At 43.9% G+C, this 17,336-nt stretch overlaps 1 protein-coding gene across 1 annotated transcript; it reads right to left on the bottom strand.

The window, feature by feature from the left end:
- Window positions 1–1,965: 1,965 nt before the first annotated feature.
- On the bottom strand, window positions 1,966–16,171 carry tex2l (testis expressed 2, like; the record flags this gene model as incomplete). The annotated part of the gene is made up of 12 exons (XM_079576826.1): window positions 16,029–16,171; window positions 10,368–11,729; window positions 8,740–8,940; window positions 8,284–8,554; window positions 7,215–7,504; window positions 6,983–7,132; window positions 6,807–6,906; window positions 5,327–5,459; window positions 5,045–5,179; window positions 3,362–3,571; window positions 3,166–3,286; window positions 1,966–2,139 (listed from the first exon to the last, which is right to left on the bottom strand). The coding sequence occupies exons 2-12, from the start codon at window positions 11,688–11,690 to the stop codon at window positions 1,966–1,968; spliced, it is 3,108 nt and encodes a 1,035-aa protein (XP_079432952.1). The 5' UTR covers window positions 11,691–11,729; window positions 16,029–16,171.
- Window positions 16,172–17,336: the final 1,165 nt, after the last annotated feature.

Here is a 17,336-nt window from a genome sequence, read left to right as displayed (position 1 = left end):
ATGTAGAACCAGCATCCTGGTTGGCAGCTTGAGTTTCCTCAGCTGCCGCAGGAAGAACATCCTCTGCTGGGCCTTCTTGATGAGGGAGCTGATGGTTGGCTCTCATTTGAGGTCCTGGGTGATGGTGTTGCCCAGGAAGGAGTCCATGATGGAGATGGGAATGGGGGAGTCTGTCAGGGCGAGGGGGGGCGGTGAGGCCGTGACTTACCCCAATCTGTATGTTTGCCCTTCAAGCGGTTAGCGCTCGTGCTTCACAGGTGTAAGGTCCCAGGTTCGATCCCCAGGCCGTGCGGGGCCTTTCTGTGTAGGTTTCCTCAGGGTGCTCTGGTTTTACCACTAAAAATATATTTGAGAGTGCGAATGGGACAACGGATGGAAACTAGCCCCTGGCTTACCATAATGTGTTCATTATACTGTGCGGACCAAATAAACAAACAAACAAATAAATAAATATTCTGTATATTAATATTCTATTCCATTCAATTTATTTATGCCAAATTTAGTAACATTTCAGGATAAAAACTCTAGGGGATGAGCACGAATTACGAAATTACAATTACAAAATATGTTCTCTTTCTCTTGTCTGCTTTGTTTATTTTAATAATATTATGTAATGAGTAACTAAATAAATAGATAAAAATGGACCTTTGTATGAAGATGATAAAAATGCTGAATGCTTGTCTCGTGAATATTAACTAAAGAGTGAATAAGTGCTGCCCTCTGCTGCTCAATCTATGTTCACTTGTTTTGTTCTTTCTCTTTCTTCAAACACATAAAAAGTCACAAGAAAACATAGAAACATTTTATCTTTCTCCATAATGTCAGCTGTGGCTTTGATGATGGTTCAATAACCCAAGTTAAGAGCTTTCCTCACAGCTTGTATTCAGTGCATTCTGAAGCCACTGTGGAGCCCATTAGAGAAAAATATCGTTCTCTTCCTATTCAAAGAGCAAACATCATTGACCCCCTAACGCTGAAGCTGTGCTATAATCTCATTCAGCGCGGAAATTAGCATCTCATTTGAGTTCGGGAAACAGACCCAGGGCCTGTTTAATGAAGCACTAAGGAAGTGAGCGCCATCATCTTTGTCTCTTCCATACAGGGAAACGCTTTCCCAGGAAAATCTCATGTTAGTGAGTCTATATCCATTCATTAAATCCCTGCATTTTACATGAGCCTGAGACATACAGTGTGCCGCGTGGTGCGGTTATTACTCCTACACAGCCAGAATGTCCTAGTTTTGATTCCTGAACTTGGTCTGTAGTGACAGCCTTAAGACTAACTGCTTTAGATCATTGAGCCTAAACACTTCTTTTCTTTTTCCTTTTATTTAAAATGACATAAACTTACATTACACTGTAAACATCAAAGTCTGTCCATATAATCTCTTTAGGGATTGCACTTTTGTAAACATTTGAGAAAAGGTATCACTTGTAGAAGGTATAGTAGAAAGGCAGTGGTAAGTGAGTAGAGTAGAGCAGTACAATATTTACTCAAGTAAAAGTACAAAAGTAGTTGGTGTGTAATAGTTTGAGCATTAAATGTATGTTTTAGTATCAATATATAAGAAAAAACTTAAGATTCTGATATTTCCAATCGACAAAGAAGGTGCAGGAAACAACTTCTTAAAAATCTGGGAACGAAGAAGAAAGATTATTTGGGAAACTACTCAGGTACTTGAGTAAATGTAACTGCTACCCGCCTCTAAAAGTACCTGGAGTTTGAAAACGGCCACTGGAAAGGCTTTACAGCGCGGCCTCGTCTCCTGGCTCCGACGCTGAGAGATGTGTCAGTATTCAGGGCAGACACGGCATCGATCGTTTGCAGAGACTTTGTCTTTGGGGGAAAGTTTATAACGATCTTGCACGGCCAAAGACGATTAGATTGAGAGCAGAAGAAGACGACGACGACTTGTCAACCCAGTCCACTTGACGACTTTGGAAACGACAAACTAACAGAGAGGCACTAGTTGGACTGAGCAGCAGCAGCAGCAGCAGCAGCAGCAGCAGCAGACACTTCCCCTGGGATCCTCTCCAGGGACTCTGTAGAGGAGCTGTGGTGGGAGTCCTGAGGGCCGTCCAACCCGGAGTGCATGAGGGGCACGCAAATGTCGTCCATGTTGGGGAGGACAAACACCTTCTGGAAAACACAGTCAAAAGATGGATTCAAAAAATGATCCTCATTGTTCAGCCTCCACACGTTAAAGCTAATTAGTTCTTGGGGAAACAATATTCATTAGGAAAAATGAACGATCAGGGGATAGTTATGTAACGTTTATTGTTTGTTTGGTCTATCTATTACTTGCTGAAGGCAAAGTATTGGAGGAAACAAGGGGGGAACAACCTCAAGTGAATCGCCAATAAATCGGCTTGAATTGAATTGGGAAATTTCCCATTTTATTGTTGTTGTTGTTGTTGTTGGTTTCATTTTCTTGAAAATCTTTATTCTCTGTTAGCACATTTTGGCCAGTTCGGCTTGACCCAAATCTGAAAGTTTCATGAAAAAAGTGTTGAAATAGCAACAAAAATAAGATGAAAACGAGCGACACAAATGTGAGAAAAAAAGTTGATGAAAAATGTATTAAAAAGTGACAAAAAAAAGCAACAAAAAATGACTAAAAGAGATGAAAATGCAACAAAACACCCCACAAAGGAACAACAGAAAAGTCACAAAAATGCAACAAAAAGTCACAAAAAAAGAAATGGAAAAAGTAGCAGAAAAATTACCCCAAAAAAATGTATGAAAAGAAATGTAAAAAAAGTGACGGCAACACGGCCACAACACAAGGAAAAAGACTTGTTTAGATGAGACGGTCTTATGAGTACGTTACCCTGCCTATAGGCTGTAACGTTTTAGATTTGGGTAAAGCTGAACCAGAGAAAATGCACTTGGGTTAAGAGGTTCAACATAGTTTTAGTGTCAACTCATCCACATGAATTATACAGACAATCAACATGATTTTCTCTAAAACCCTTGATGTAAATCGAAAGAAACCTCACAATATGTACACAATACAGTATATATCTGCAGAACGAAATAGGCAACACTCTATACCATACAAATACCTCTGTGATTGCATCAATAGAAAACTTGTGGGTGGTATGAGGATATTTTCTTTTTTACTGATCCGTTTCCAGAGATGTTTCTCCTTATCTTAAGATTTACCTGAAACTCTTCCTGCAGTTTCTTTTCGATCCACTCCGTCACGTGGCAAAATGTCACCTCGCGCTCGCCAAGCTTAGGCCGCACATGAAGATCCAGCTTGGGCGGAGAGCAGAAGCTGTACCTAAGGGTCATCAACACAATCAGAGCGTGTAAATATCAGAAGAAATGATTTCGCACGGAGCCAGGTGTTGTTTACCATATCCGGTCAGTGGGGGGCGGTGGGATGTTGACGACCAGAGTCCCGGACAGCTCTCGGACCTCCACGGTGAGCAGCAGAGGCGTGTTGGACATCTCCTCAAACTTCTTCTTGATGAACTCGTTTTCCGCCGCCTTCTGGAAGTACTTGGACTTGGCGATTTTGTCCACAAATCTCAAAATCTTCCTCCCAGTCTTGCCACCAGCTGCACTGTGAAGTCAGATTACAGAGGATGAGAGCGGTGCGGGCGTGTTTGATACTTCTGTCCGGGAGATGGGGGGAAAAAAAAGAAAAAAGATGGTTGAGTCCAATGTAAGCAAAGCTGAGAGTGGTCGCCATCTGTGGTGTGAAGGCGACGCTGTTTACATGTTCAGCTGTGGCTAAATGCGCATGGCGACAGGAGGCACTGTTTTGGTGATGTTTTTAAGATTGGATGATTCAGCAACAGATTTTAGGGCGACAAACAACGCAGTGACTTCAACACGCAAGTCCTTGAAATATCTGATATATCTAAGTGTGAAACATCAAATGCTTATTAGAGGTTGACCGATATGGGTTTTTCTAAGGCCTATGCCGATTTTGGGGGATTTTTATTGGCCAATATGCTTAGCCGATATTTTTGGCCGATTTTTCCGAATGTGATGTCTATAATCCTATAAAAACATAAATACCTGGCCAAATTTATTTCATTAGGCTACTTTAGGCGATTCTAAAGTTTCTGTCAAAGCTTTGATTATTTGCCGTTAGCATTAGCATGCTGCCATTAGTGTTAGCATACTGTGGTTATCTTCTTCATTTTATGTGGCAATCCGAAATACAAAAAAAACAAATAAGCGATAGAATTCTCCAGGTTCTGTGCTTCAAAATAATAATATATAATAATATGCAGCATGTCCATATTGACTGGGGTATTGGGGTCGTTCATCTCCCCCTGGTGTCTCTGACCAGAAAACCACAATTGCAACTTTGCTGTGACCGGGTCGGAGTCACCAATACACACTAATGGAATAAGGAAGAAGAAGCTAACAGGCTAACAGGCAAAGCTAACTGCAGGCTAGCGCCACTAAAACAGTATTTACAACCAAGGTTGAGTGAAAAAAATGATCTCCATTGGTTAATTGGATGTACAATATCCCTCTGTCCCTTTGTCTTTTCTGTCAGCGTAGTATTTACTCTCACGGACAATTAGCGAGTAAAAAAAACGCAACATGTTGCAACACCTGCAGTGGCGCTTATGGCCTCTAGGGGCACGAGTTACATAGTTCTGCTTTGACAAACTTGTGGCTAACCAATTTTCTGTTCCCTTGAAGCCTAGGAAGTTGTGGGAGGACTCGTTTTAACGCCCTGACTTCACTCTTTCCAATGCAATGGGCCCGGAGATATTGGCTTTGATCGGCGCAAGATTGACCGATAGCTGAAATTGTAAAATCCCCAAATATTGGCCCGATATATCAGTCAACCTCTACTTATTATCAGTAATCTCTTTTGTCTTGTGACACATTTGTGGGCTTGTGGTTTTGCACTATATTTTGTCCTTGCGCAGGTAAACGTCTTGGGGGAGAATTTGCTGTACATGAAACCACGACAGTGCTACAAATCCCCTCGTCTCACTGCTTTGGATGAGAACAAAAATCACTCAAACCATTTTTACTTGATTATGACAATCGACATCGAGGGCCTTACCCTTCGTTTGCTCCTGTAGCTTGTCCCTTGTCTCCCACAGGCCCCAGAGGCTCAGACAGATACAGCTCCTCCTCATCGGACGAACCAGCGCTAGAGGACTCCTCTTCACTGTCTGCTAACACTCTGAGGACAGGTCTGCGCAGAAAGACACAGCAGCACAATCACTTATGACATAAAGTAGACATGCGGGTAAAAAGGACATCCTGACCTTGATGCTGACTATTCCACAAACCTCTTCTTCCTTGTATATTCAGATGTACTTTTTTTTTTTTAAATACTCACCGAGAGGGTTTTGTGTCAGGAATGCTCTCCGCCTCCAAACCGCTCTCTTTTCCGAGCTTGGACAGGTTAAACTTGGTCTGGAGGGTCATCTGTAGGCCACCGTTGTAGACGAGCTGCAGCTCCACCCACAGGCCTGCAAATTGAAAACCAAAAGGAAACTAGATATATACACACCCGATAAGGAAAAAACATCGAATTGCATTTTTTTCTTGATAAGTTTACGATTGAGATTACATTTAAAATCAATATCCAGATGACAGATTTTAAACGCATCCATCGTGTTGCCCGATGAGACATTTACTGTGATGTATACGAATGCCAGATTGCCGCACATACACTCAATGAAGACAGCGGGATAATTACTGGAGGGTCGTTGTGTAATGGCAAACAAGATGCACATGAAGAGGGATCTGTAAAAACAACTGTGGGAGTGTGAGGTCAGCCACACGCTAACACGGTAAATCCCCTGGTCATTGGGAGCCGGCTGCCAGTGCACTCGCTCTCACGGGCCAATGTGCCGGGGATGTTGGAGCCAAGGGTTAAATAACTCGGAGCTGTAGATTATAAGTCTTTACCAGCGCCGGCTCTGAGGCCTGGCTGTAAGCACAACACCGACAGGTCTGCATATGTCTGCCTGTGAATGAAATATTGCTTTAACTTTGCACATTCCTTGTAGTACAATATGGTGTTTTAGAGCAGTTTGGCAAATTGGCATAACATTTTACTATGCTAATACATATAACTAACACACTAACACTTTTACTAATATGCTTTATGATATGACATATCTTTTAAAGAAACCTCAGTTTAAATGAAATACGAACGCTGTCCTTCACCGTGTTTTTTTCAATTTACAATTTTCTGAACAGAAAACCAGGGGCTAGATCGTCCTCCTGGAGCAACAACAGCGTTGGTCCGGACTCCGGACAGACTGTCATCATGCATGCACGCAAACGTTGCTCCACGTGATGCGGCCAGAGGCTCGAGGGCACCGCTTATAAAGTAAGAGTTTGACTGAGGCATGGTGTGCTGCAGGCTCATGTTCTCATTCAGCATGTAGGTTAGATCCTTTGCAATCTCTCATAGGACAAACTACCAACTTTATTTATCCAACCGTGAGCTAGACACTTTCTGTGTTCAAAGAGAAAGAGAATATACCACTGGTACCACTGGTAAGCGGCATGCAGGGATGATAGAGGTACATTTTTAGTTGTGGTCCAAACTCATCCTAACTTTCCTACTGTATTTCTAAGATCCCACTCTCACTAGGATGACTTTATAAGCACGTTAGAAAAACTAAAAAAAAAGCCTAAGAGTTCAAAATCAATTAATTGTTTTCATAATTCCATGCGCATGAAGATCTTTATTCACAGAGGTCTGCTTTTACGATCAACCTAATTATATCCACAGCTAGATAAAGGCCATCAAAACATGTTCAATAAATGGATAAAAGTGTTCTACAACATGAGCTAGAATCAACCTCTTGGGTTGATCTCAGGTCTGGAGGTGGCAGTAACTTGAGGCATAGACGTGCCCAGATCCATCTCCGTCACTGTCAGCTCATTCATAAAGTAAGGCAACTGTAAAACACAAACACAAACAAAGGGAAAATTAAAAAGTGCGTCTCCAGTGAATATAAAATGTTTGTATACGTACTCGGATTGTGCTGAGCTTCTTCTGGATCTTGTTAGAAACCATTTCCGCGTAGTACTTTTCTCGTAGGAAGTCCCAGAAGATTCGACCGATGAGCGCGTTTACCCATGCGGCTTGGCTCCTCCCGGGATACTCCGACATGTCACAGGTGCACTGCACAGAGGACAGAGGACATTCACACAGTCACAAACACCACGACGATTTTATTTCTATATATAGTGTTGTTATTGCTCACCTGTCCTGTGGCAGCGGTGGGGCTAGCCGCGGTGCTGCTCGCTCCCGGGCTGCAGAGCGGCGATAGCTCGGCTGTGGCGAGGAGGAGCCTCATGTAGCTGTGGTAGTCGAGCTCTGGCTGGCCCCTGGTGCTGCTGTGGCTGCTGTGCGGGACGGAACCATGTGGGGGAACAGGGGACGAAGATGTGTCCTCTTCGCTGCTGCCGACTCTGCTGGGGCCTCTACTGCTCACCGCCACCGCTGCTGCTGCTGCTGCTGCTGCTGCTGCTGGGAGGGCTGTATGGACATCACCTGAGACATGGACAGTAATTCAGTAAAGCATATGGGCAATAGATGGCCAGTGTCCTTTCAAATTTAAAACCCACTGCACTAGCCCCTACTTCTCAATAAGACAACTTTGGTATCTAGCCAAGCCAAGAAAGAACACATCTCCTGTCTCTGCATTCCATACATTAGGCTACATATTCTTAATCTTCACTGGGGTCATCACCTGGACCGGGCTGTTTCAGTTGAGGACGTTTTACCTCTCATCCAAGCAGGTTCTGAGCGTGACAAAGGGATTTTAGGGATGTGAGGCCAACGGTTCTAAACTTAAACTACTAAATCCAGTTAGTTAGTTGGTTGGATGGATGGATGGATGGATGGATGGATGGATGGATGGATGGATGGATGGATGGTTGGTTGGTTGGTTGGTTGGTTGGTTGGTAGGTAGGTACGTTTCAAAGTCGTCAACTGGCTTTTGTTGTTTAAAATGCAATAAGTTGTAAGATTGCACAATGAGGAGAGAGCATTGCCATAAGTAAACAATCAAGCCCCCTCCCCCTTTTCCTCCTGATTGGACCTTATAGGCTGGTTCACAGGAAAGCTGTACAACTATGCCTTTACGTGGCGTTGATGAGTTTATGGAGGTTTTTCTGAGAACCGGCCCACTCCCCGTCCAGCGTGTCCACTCAAAAGGGATAGAGACGCTAAGAATTGGAGCATGTAATCCATAATCCGCACATAAGTATCATGTGTATTGCTCTTCTGTAGTAGCCTTCTCTTGACAAATGCATTATCATGTCACATACCCGATCTGCCCACGCATCTGCCGGCCTCCCTCTCCCTGTGCGCTTCCACCGAGGCCAGCAGGAACTGCCTGTACCACTCCTCTTTCTCTCGGCCCGTGCGTCCGAAGAGGTAAAGAGTGGAGGCGTTGGGACTGAGTGGTTGCTCCGCGCTGTCCTCCGCTGGCCTGCCCTCCTGCTCCGGGGCGCCCCTGCTCTCACGCAGCTGCAGACAGATGGGGTACTTCGGGTTCCACAGCCTCTTCTGGGCCAACACGGAGGGCAGCAGGAAAACCTTCGGGGGAAAGCAGAGCGGTTTGTGTTTCGGAGAGCAAACAGATGGTGTGAGGCATAGGAGAGTAATGAAAAAACAAAACAAAAAAACAGACCTCTTCAGTGCTTACTCTGACAGAAGTTCTTTGTGCTTGGCCTGCTGAGCTGCGAAACGAAACGAAACGAAATTGGCTGTTTTGTTCTTACCTTGCAGTTCGAGAGCTGGAAGCTGCGCGTCTTCACAAAGGCGTTGTCGGGCAGCCTCTCCCCGTACGTGGCCCGGCGGCTGATGTTGTTCCGTGGGGAGTCGAGGCGCAGACAGGGGCCCTCCAGAGTGGCAAACACCGAGTGAGACTGAGAGGCGTGGTGGGTCTCCGGGTCATAGTCAGAAACCTCGTTCAACCAGCCCTGCCAGGACACACAAAATCATTGTAACCGCCATGGAGATGAAAACGTACAAGCAAGTGTTTTTTACCAGCATTGGGCAAATATAACCTTTAATATAACAACTTTAAATACATTTTCAAGTTGGTTTCTGTTCTTCTGAGTTTTCTCACTATTTAGTTGCAGTAGCCTCGAGGAGATTTGAAAAATAAAATACATTTTAACAAAAGACACAGAAAACATAAATGTAGGGTATTTTTTCCCCCCCTCACATCTGTGTCCCCAGATGCTTGGTAAACATGTTCAAATCAAATATCGGTTTTACTTTGAACAATTTATCTCACACAAGGGTTGCCAGGTAGCATGGGTAAAGGCAGTTTGGAAAGGAACATAAAAGGATCCCTCCTACTTCCACAATCCCAGACCTGTCCCCGTCAAGTGCTAATTTTTAAGATTACATAAAGAGAGACTGGTTTAGGTTATTTGAGTATCTTTTTAACTCTCTGGCAAGTGGAAGATATACAGACCCAATTATATGAGGTTGTGACTTCTTTCCACCAGTCTAAACCATGCGTGGGGTAGCCCCGAACAATTCCAGTCAATTAGGGTTGAAATCTTTTGAGAACTACTGCTTAGATGTTTTACGATCACGATTAACTTGACTGTGCCTATTTTAAACACATCAGTCTAGAGTAAAAATGTTTTTGCTCATCCCAATTGTTTTTCTAAATCAAATTCGCACGATAAAAGCACCCAAGTGTCGACAGTCTAGCATCTGTTTAACGGTAAAGTGTCCGTCTTAACTCCTAATGACCAATCAGGCGTAAACCCATCACCACTTCCCCACTCTCCACTTCCAACTCGCCTCTATAGTCTGACAAATTACCGCTCCTCCTGCTTTTCCTTCACTAATTGCCCGCCGAGGTGACAGCGTTTGGGTGAAAGCTGAACTCTCTCCCTGTCCCGTGTGATCCAGCTGTAATTACGGACGCGCCAGTACTTTTTTAAAATTGAGGATTTTAATTGCTACATGAACGCGGGTCCAGCTCACTCCAAGAGGCTTTAATGCATGAGCTGGACAGTCAGAAAAGGTCATTTGATTGTGGGTTTTGTGGAGAAATATCCAACACTAACGACCAATTACTTGCAACATTCATGAATGTGTTATTTGAAGGTAATACAGAGCCATCTATTTATTCATTTAAATATCATTTTTCAAAATAAATCTTGTGTAATGTAAACACTTCGATTGGTCAGTGCTTTAGAAACAGCCTTCTCTATTGCCCTGGGAAAACTCTTGTAACAATTTCTCCCAACACTATCACAAATTTTAATAGCAATGTGTCCCCAGCACTGTTTCCACACATGTTCTGTTCAGCATGTGAGCTAAATGCGGAGAGATGATAAATAAAAGGTGATGATTATTCCCCTCTCGGATGATTCATAGTTACCTTCAGGGTGTCAGACTCTATTCTTGCGGCGCCACCAGTTAAAATTGCCTCTCTGAGCATTGTGTGTGTTTTCCTATGTTTAGCAGCTGAACTGTTCGACCTGGTTGTGTTCATTCTGATCAGGAAGAGCCCGAGCAGGAAGCCGAAAGCGACGCCCAAGACCAGGCCAGAGAGGTATGGACCAAGCGGGAGGATGAAGTACACGTATGAGAGCAGGCCGATACAAAACAAACTCATGTGAGGGAGCGGCGGGGTCGTAGCTGGGGGCTCGTCCGGGATCTGGGGCAGAGATGGCGTTTTTTGCTTTTCCGTGACCGATACTTGCAACACGTCGCCATCGGTGAACACCTCCAGCTCCTCGTCCCTTTGGTGCTGCCTCCTGTGGTGAACTGGACACGTCCTATGGTGATGCTTGAAAGGTGGCCATTCGAAAACGTGCTGGGCCTCCTCTGTTCGTTTTGCGCTCCTCCCTGGAGACTCTAGGAGACTCGAGTCCATGCTGCCGTCCTGGGCCATGCTTCTGGACAGGACGGGTTGGCTTTTCTTACTGTGTTTGGGACTACCCCCGCTCTCCTCCCGCATGATCTTGTGAAACATGCTGCTGAGGGAATGCTCGTGGACCGCCTCGGAAAACTTCCTTTTGGTGTCCTCCAGCTCCATTTTGAAGAAGTTGCCTTTCCCGCCGTCTCCACTCGGGGACAGCGAGCCCGGGGACGGCGGCGCGGTGCGGGAGTCCCCATTGCTACGGTTTTTCGACTGGGTCAGCTGCTTCCAGAGGTGGAGGTTGAGTTTGGAGTCCGATTTCGACTGCGATATCTCGGGGTCGGATCTCGAGATTTCGGTGGAGATGGATTTGACGAGGTTTAGCAGAGGTTTGGGCCGAAGTGTCGCGCCCTCTTTGATTTCCAGTTCGGAGGAAAGCGACTTGACCAGGTTGGAGAAGGGGCGGTGCGTCGGCGAGGAGGGGCCCGGCGAGAGAAAGCTAGTCCTCGAGTAGTCGCCGAGACAATCCGGAGACGAAGGGGAGAGCGGGACATTGCAAGGCGGAGTGTTCGGCAAAAGATCGTCGTTTACGGACAGCTGACGTTCCCTGGTCAGAGATATCGATGGGTAATCCTCGTCCAGAGAGAAGATTAGCTCACTTTCGTCGAGGCTGTCCCATTTCCCCTCAGTCCCCGTCAACTGGATGACTATGCCTCGGGGGACATGTCTCTTGGTCCCATTGGTGCTGGCACCTTTGGGAGACAGGCTGGATAAGGGTGAGGCGAGGGGCTCCCGGTGGACCTCTTTATCTCCTGGTTCATTTGGTCCACTCGCCGCCATTTTGACTTAACATGGCAAAGTCAAGGTTTTGAAGATTCACTAGGGGGAAAAAAGAAATCAGTGTGAGTAAGTGAAATGCTATCCCACAAGGAAAACATTAATGATCACTGAGGAAAAGGAAAAATAATTTGTACCTCATATTTTCTTCATCTTTTTGAGTCAACTGTGGGTGTTGTTATTTGCATGTGATAAAAATGTCTGATAGCGATGTCTCGCTTCATTGGGCTTTCAAACTCTTCACATCAAGGAACCATTGACCCATTCACACATATAAGTGCAAGGAGACAGTGGAGGCAAGATGGGAGAGGCATCTTGCCCAAGGACACAAGGAGCACAGTCTTGTAAGATGAGATAAGACAAGACAAGACTTTATTGATCTCGCAATGGAGGAATTCACTTGGTACGTCAGCTCTAAAGAACACAGAGGGGGGAGCAAATAGACAGGAAATTAGGGAAATGAGGGGGCAAGGATCAAATCAATCTGGAGTAAGTATGTAAACTTTACAGTCAACAAGGGCGACGCAAGTAATCGCAATGAAATCAAAGTCTTAGTTTGACTTTTTTGTCTACGTGGAGGCTTGTTATGTTAGAAACTTTGAACCTTGACAGTTTAGCGAGGCACTTCAAAAAGCGCTTTTCAGGCTACACGCAAACGATGATGCTCTGTGAACTCTTGATTCTAAAACATGTGGTCGCAATTGCAATACTAGCCAGGAAGATCCCACGTTCTCATTTGAGCATACATTCATGCGCTGCATAAATTTACATTAAACCCCGGTGAGTCTGAGCCAAGACCAAACACCTCTCTCTCCCATAGCTGCCGGTCCACAAACAGAACCCCAGTAGATTGAGTAGAAAAGACATATTACCCCCAAATGTGACTCAAATTCACACAAAGATAGGACGATGTTTTGATCAAATGATTTCTTGACAGGTGTAAATGTGCTATTAAAGCTCAATCCGGTTAATGTGTGGCATAACGTTTGTCATTCTCCACCCAGCTAATGATCCTAAAGCCACAACCCTTCTCGCTTCAAAAGCTTCTTAAGAATTGTGGGTGTAATGCAGAGATGAATTGAGGGGGGAGTTCAAAGTAACCTCATGTGTCAGCTGCCTCGCAAGTGTTTGCTTAAAATTTAAATACCGTGACCGGCTCACTTGTCATTAGGGACGTACCTCTCGCCAAAGGCCCGCAATATTTTAGCAACAAAATGTCCTAAAGCTAAATCTCCTGTTTCCAAATGTTAATGCTCTTTAACGCAACATTACTAAAACCTCCTAGCGTGCAACAGAATCGCTGAAAAGAGCTTAGATGTGGCACGCTGCGCACAATGCTGAGGAGGATGGATCACAATGAACCGGTCTTCCATCCTCCGTCTCTGTGGGTCAAGTGCCCTGCTCCCTGTACAAGTTAAACCCCACCTCGCTGGCTGCACGCGTTTACGTAACTGTATTATGCGGCGCTGTGTGGCACTATTTCAACCAATTCCACAGCAGCTGGTGGATCCTGACTAATCTGCTCTCACCCAAAATGGACGGTGGGGGAGATAAAGCTCGGAGACACACACGCGGGCAGCTTTCAGAGCCTCATCAGAGCTTTGGACGGGGAGCCAGGAGAAGCCAGTGCCAAAACACATATTAATAAAGTCATATGAAAAAAACAAAAAACAAAGAGCGGAGTGTGTTGTGCAAGATTTCATTCTGAGTAAAAGGGACTTGAGGTTTTCATTTATGTACGCCCTTCTATCTGTTCCTCTGGGCGACAGTGGCTCAGAAGGTCGGCGGTTCGAATGCCGACTCCCACTGCCATGGTGCAAAAGCATTTTCGTTGTGAATCAATAAAGTTTGTCAAAGGGTAGAGGAATAAAATGGTTCAGAGCCTATTAGCGTGTCAGATATTGATTGGCTGTTGTTGTCGTAAATCAAACAGAGCCCTCAGAAAGGATAAGTGGCCATATGAGACGATTATTTTGTCCAAATGAATGGAACTGATCAATAATGAAGCGCTGCAATGCAAAAAGAACAAAAGTGAAGTAAAATGAGTATTAGCTGGGTCTGAAAATGGTATGGAAGTGACTCGTTTCAGGGTAAATTTGAGACAGACTTAGCGGTTAGGGTAGGGGTAGGGTTAGATACAGAGGTAGTCTCAGTTTAGTACCTTGGGGTGCACCTTGCAAGTAATGAATGAAAAGAAACAGTCAACATTAAATCCTTTTGTACTATTTTCTTGAATTTGAATAGCATGAGATTAGCGTTTGGCTGAAAGGTAGGATTATTTTTTTCTGTGTCCCCAGATATTAAGTACAGAAGCTCAAGTGAAATATTGATGTTACAGATACAATATGGTTGACTTATTCACAATTACAAACCATTTTACTTGATATAAACGCAGAATGAAACCAAAACTTTAGGCGTCTGTCAAGTCCTAGTAAGTGCTTGTGCAGGTCCATCAGTTAAAGCAGTACTAAGTAACTTGTTTACCTTAATATATCCTTGTCGTTGTACCTCTGGGGGTAATACAAGTGTTGATGCGATGATTGGGGGGGCTTTCATCTCCCATTGGTGTCTCTGGCCAGAAAATCACAATTGCAACTTTCCCTACTCCCACCCGGATGGCCCCAATACACACTAATGGAATCATGAAGAAGCTAACAGGCTAACTGTGGGCTAGCGCCACTTAAACAGTATTTACAGTCACGTGTGAGTGAAAAAATGATCTCCATTGTGTAATTGGATGTACAATATCCCTCTCTCCCTTTGTCTTTTCTGTCAGCGTAGTATTTACTCTCACAGACAATTAATGATTAAAAAAACACAACATGCTACGACACCTGCAGTGGCGCTTAGGACCTCTAGGGGCATGAGTTACTTAGTATTGCTTTAAAGCTCAGTGACTGAATTCTGGAGGTAAACAAGGTATGTCCACAAAGGCTCTTGTGTTCTATCATCCGAAGACAATCAAGGAGTTGTGAGTGACCACAGTACTTAAAAAAAAAATGCATGCTGTAGAAACTGTCTTTAAGTAGGACAATAATAGAGACAAGCCTCTTTTTCCCACAGAAAAATCTTCCTAATTAGGTGGGGGAAGTTCACAGAGTCAACAAACTGCATCAGACGTTCAGATGTTGTTTCATGTACTCTAGTTTTGACAGCCCAAGCAAGAACAGAGAAAATTGTGCTGCAGCTCCAAAATGCATGTTACGGAAAATATGTATTGCAAAAATGGGCCAGTGCATAAAAATGCAGAGAGAGCTGAATGTGCCGAGTGTTCGTGTGACAGTAGCACAAGAGCAGCTCACATCTGCTCCCAGCCAGTGACTCTGAAAACTATTTACATTATTAAACAGTCAGCAGATCATAGCTATAGTTTCGGTGAGTATTTTCAGCAGAAGGTGTGTGTTTTGAGCCGCCTCATGGAAAAAGTAACACTAACCAGCCCAGATTAAAATTAATGCTGGGTTTTACTGTGAAATCTGACAAATCACGGTCGGATTAGGGGCTAAACCAATATTTGGAGGGTGTGTGTCCGCGCACGTCACTAAGTTATTAGCTGAATAACGCTCTTTCCAATTGGTTTTAACCCGTGTGAAATGAATGCACTAATCCTACATGGTAAACAAATGCATTGTAATATAATGCTTGCTACAAATTGCCATCCAGTACAAGAGGAGGTATGGAATGTGTAACTGTGAGCTAATTCAAAACGAAGAAAATCCGCTGGTTTAATTTGTGTGGAAGACCTTCTGAACTAAGGCTGAACTCAGATTAAAGTCTAGACAGGGCAGATGTTTGTTCAAATTATGACTCCTGCTCAAGCTCTCCATTACATTTATAAGAAGCTTTACAATGAGATGTACAGTTATTTGTCACAAATGTCTGCTTTCACAATATACTGATGGACGACAAAAACAAACTTCATTCCACAACACGAAAAAAAGTAGCTTTTGAGTCAATTCATTGAAGCTTTGTTATATCAAATTCACTTCTTTAAAAAAAATGACACTCTTTTTTATCAATTTGTCATGCATCAATTTAATGAAACCAATTCAGCTCACGTGCAAGAACCTGAGAGTATTATAGTTAGGTGCTTGTCCATTTCAGTGTATGGGAATATATCTACATCCTCATTGTATATCAGTGTTCCAGAGAATGTTTTAAATTGTAAGTAAATAATGTCACCCAGAGCACTTAAGAGTCTTCAAGCAGCATGCACAAGCAGCACAGAGCCCTGGTTATTGGGTCATGTGAACGTCTATGAGTGCACTGAGCTGTAAATAACAGTCCATTCACAAAGATTACTCACAGATGCCAGGAGAGATGAAAGAGGCAGTTACTTACCAATAATACCAGAGGTGAGGTGCGACCCGCTTGGTAGCAGTCTTCAGAATGCTGTGTCTCCATTGTGATCGGAGCCCTGTGCACCGATGCTCCTCCCTATCGCTCTCTCTCTCGCTCTCTCAACCCGTTAGTCAGGAACCTGCTCCGCTCCATCCAGCAGCGCCCGTATCCAGATGTGTCATGTGCAGCGGAGAATCCAGAGTGATTATGAAAACCGTGGCCATGCTGCCTGCTAATCCAGATTACGGCTCCTGCAGCCCCAACATCCCACACACACACATACAAACACATATATATATATACATTAACACTGGAGTAAAAGCTTTTTTTAATTGAATCTACTGCTTGAAAGAGACTGTTTCTACAAGCGTTGACACATGAGGCGCACTTTGCAACAGATTTCAGGAGATTATTCCATTCGTCAGAGAAACCGTATGTTGACCCGACTGACCGCAGACTGCACCCGACAACAAACATCACAAAATTTCAATCAACTGTCGAGTTTCAATCACTTTTAAGCCCACAGTAAGTCAGCACCATATTGAATTTTTTTTTACAGTTTTTCTGACAAATTGTGATTGCGTTTGAGCTGAAGGTTTTCAAAGTGGATTTATACACACATCCAGGATAAATAAGACAAAACATGAACTACTAAAATAATATAAGAATTATACACATTTCAGAACAAACTTTTAAAGAACTAAACAATACTAATACGAGTTACCATACTAACTATAATCTATATATCGATGTCAATAAATCTTGCTAATTGCTGCTTTTGTCTATGTTTGAGTCTATTCAGGCTGGATGAAGGATTCTTTTGTGAGTTAACATATTTTCCATGATCTAACAATAACAACAGTAAGACACACATAAAAATCATCTGTTGCCGATTGTACTTCGTATCTTCGCTTTTTGCAGCTATTTGGGAATAACATCAAGCACATCTGTATCACTATCTTACACTTTACGGATAAGAAAATGCAACATTGTTTCATTTCTTTACTTATTCAAGCGATCTCAGTCTAAGCCCTTCCCACCCACCCTCCTCCTCCCATTGGCTGCACAACTGTTTCAATGAAGAGGAAAAAAGAATAATAATAAATAGATCGGTAGGTCCGTGTGGCTGCAGCGGAGCTATGGCGGGTGTCTTTTCATCTGGCTGAAAGGATTAAGCTTAGCAAGAAATTGAGGAGCAGCATTTCCTGGATACGTCATAGAACCTCAGGAGGTGCTTTTTGGGAGCTGCCGCCGTGATGCTATGAATAGCCACTGGAGAAGAGTCAGAGATTACTCAAAGGTGCGCTA

Source organism: Gobius niger (assembly GCF_951799975.1).
Source record: "Gobius niger genome assembly, chromosome: 19".
Taxonomy (NCBI): domain Eukaryota; kingdom Metazoa; phylum Chordata; class Actinopteri; order Gobiiformes; family Gobiidae; genus Gobius; species Gobius niger.
The sequence above is the reverse complement of the archived record's forward strand: the minus strand, read 5'-3'. Positions and strand labels throughout refer to the sequence as shown.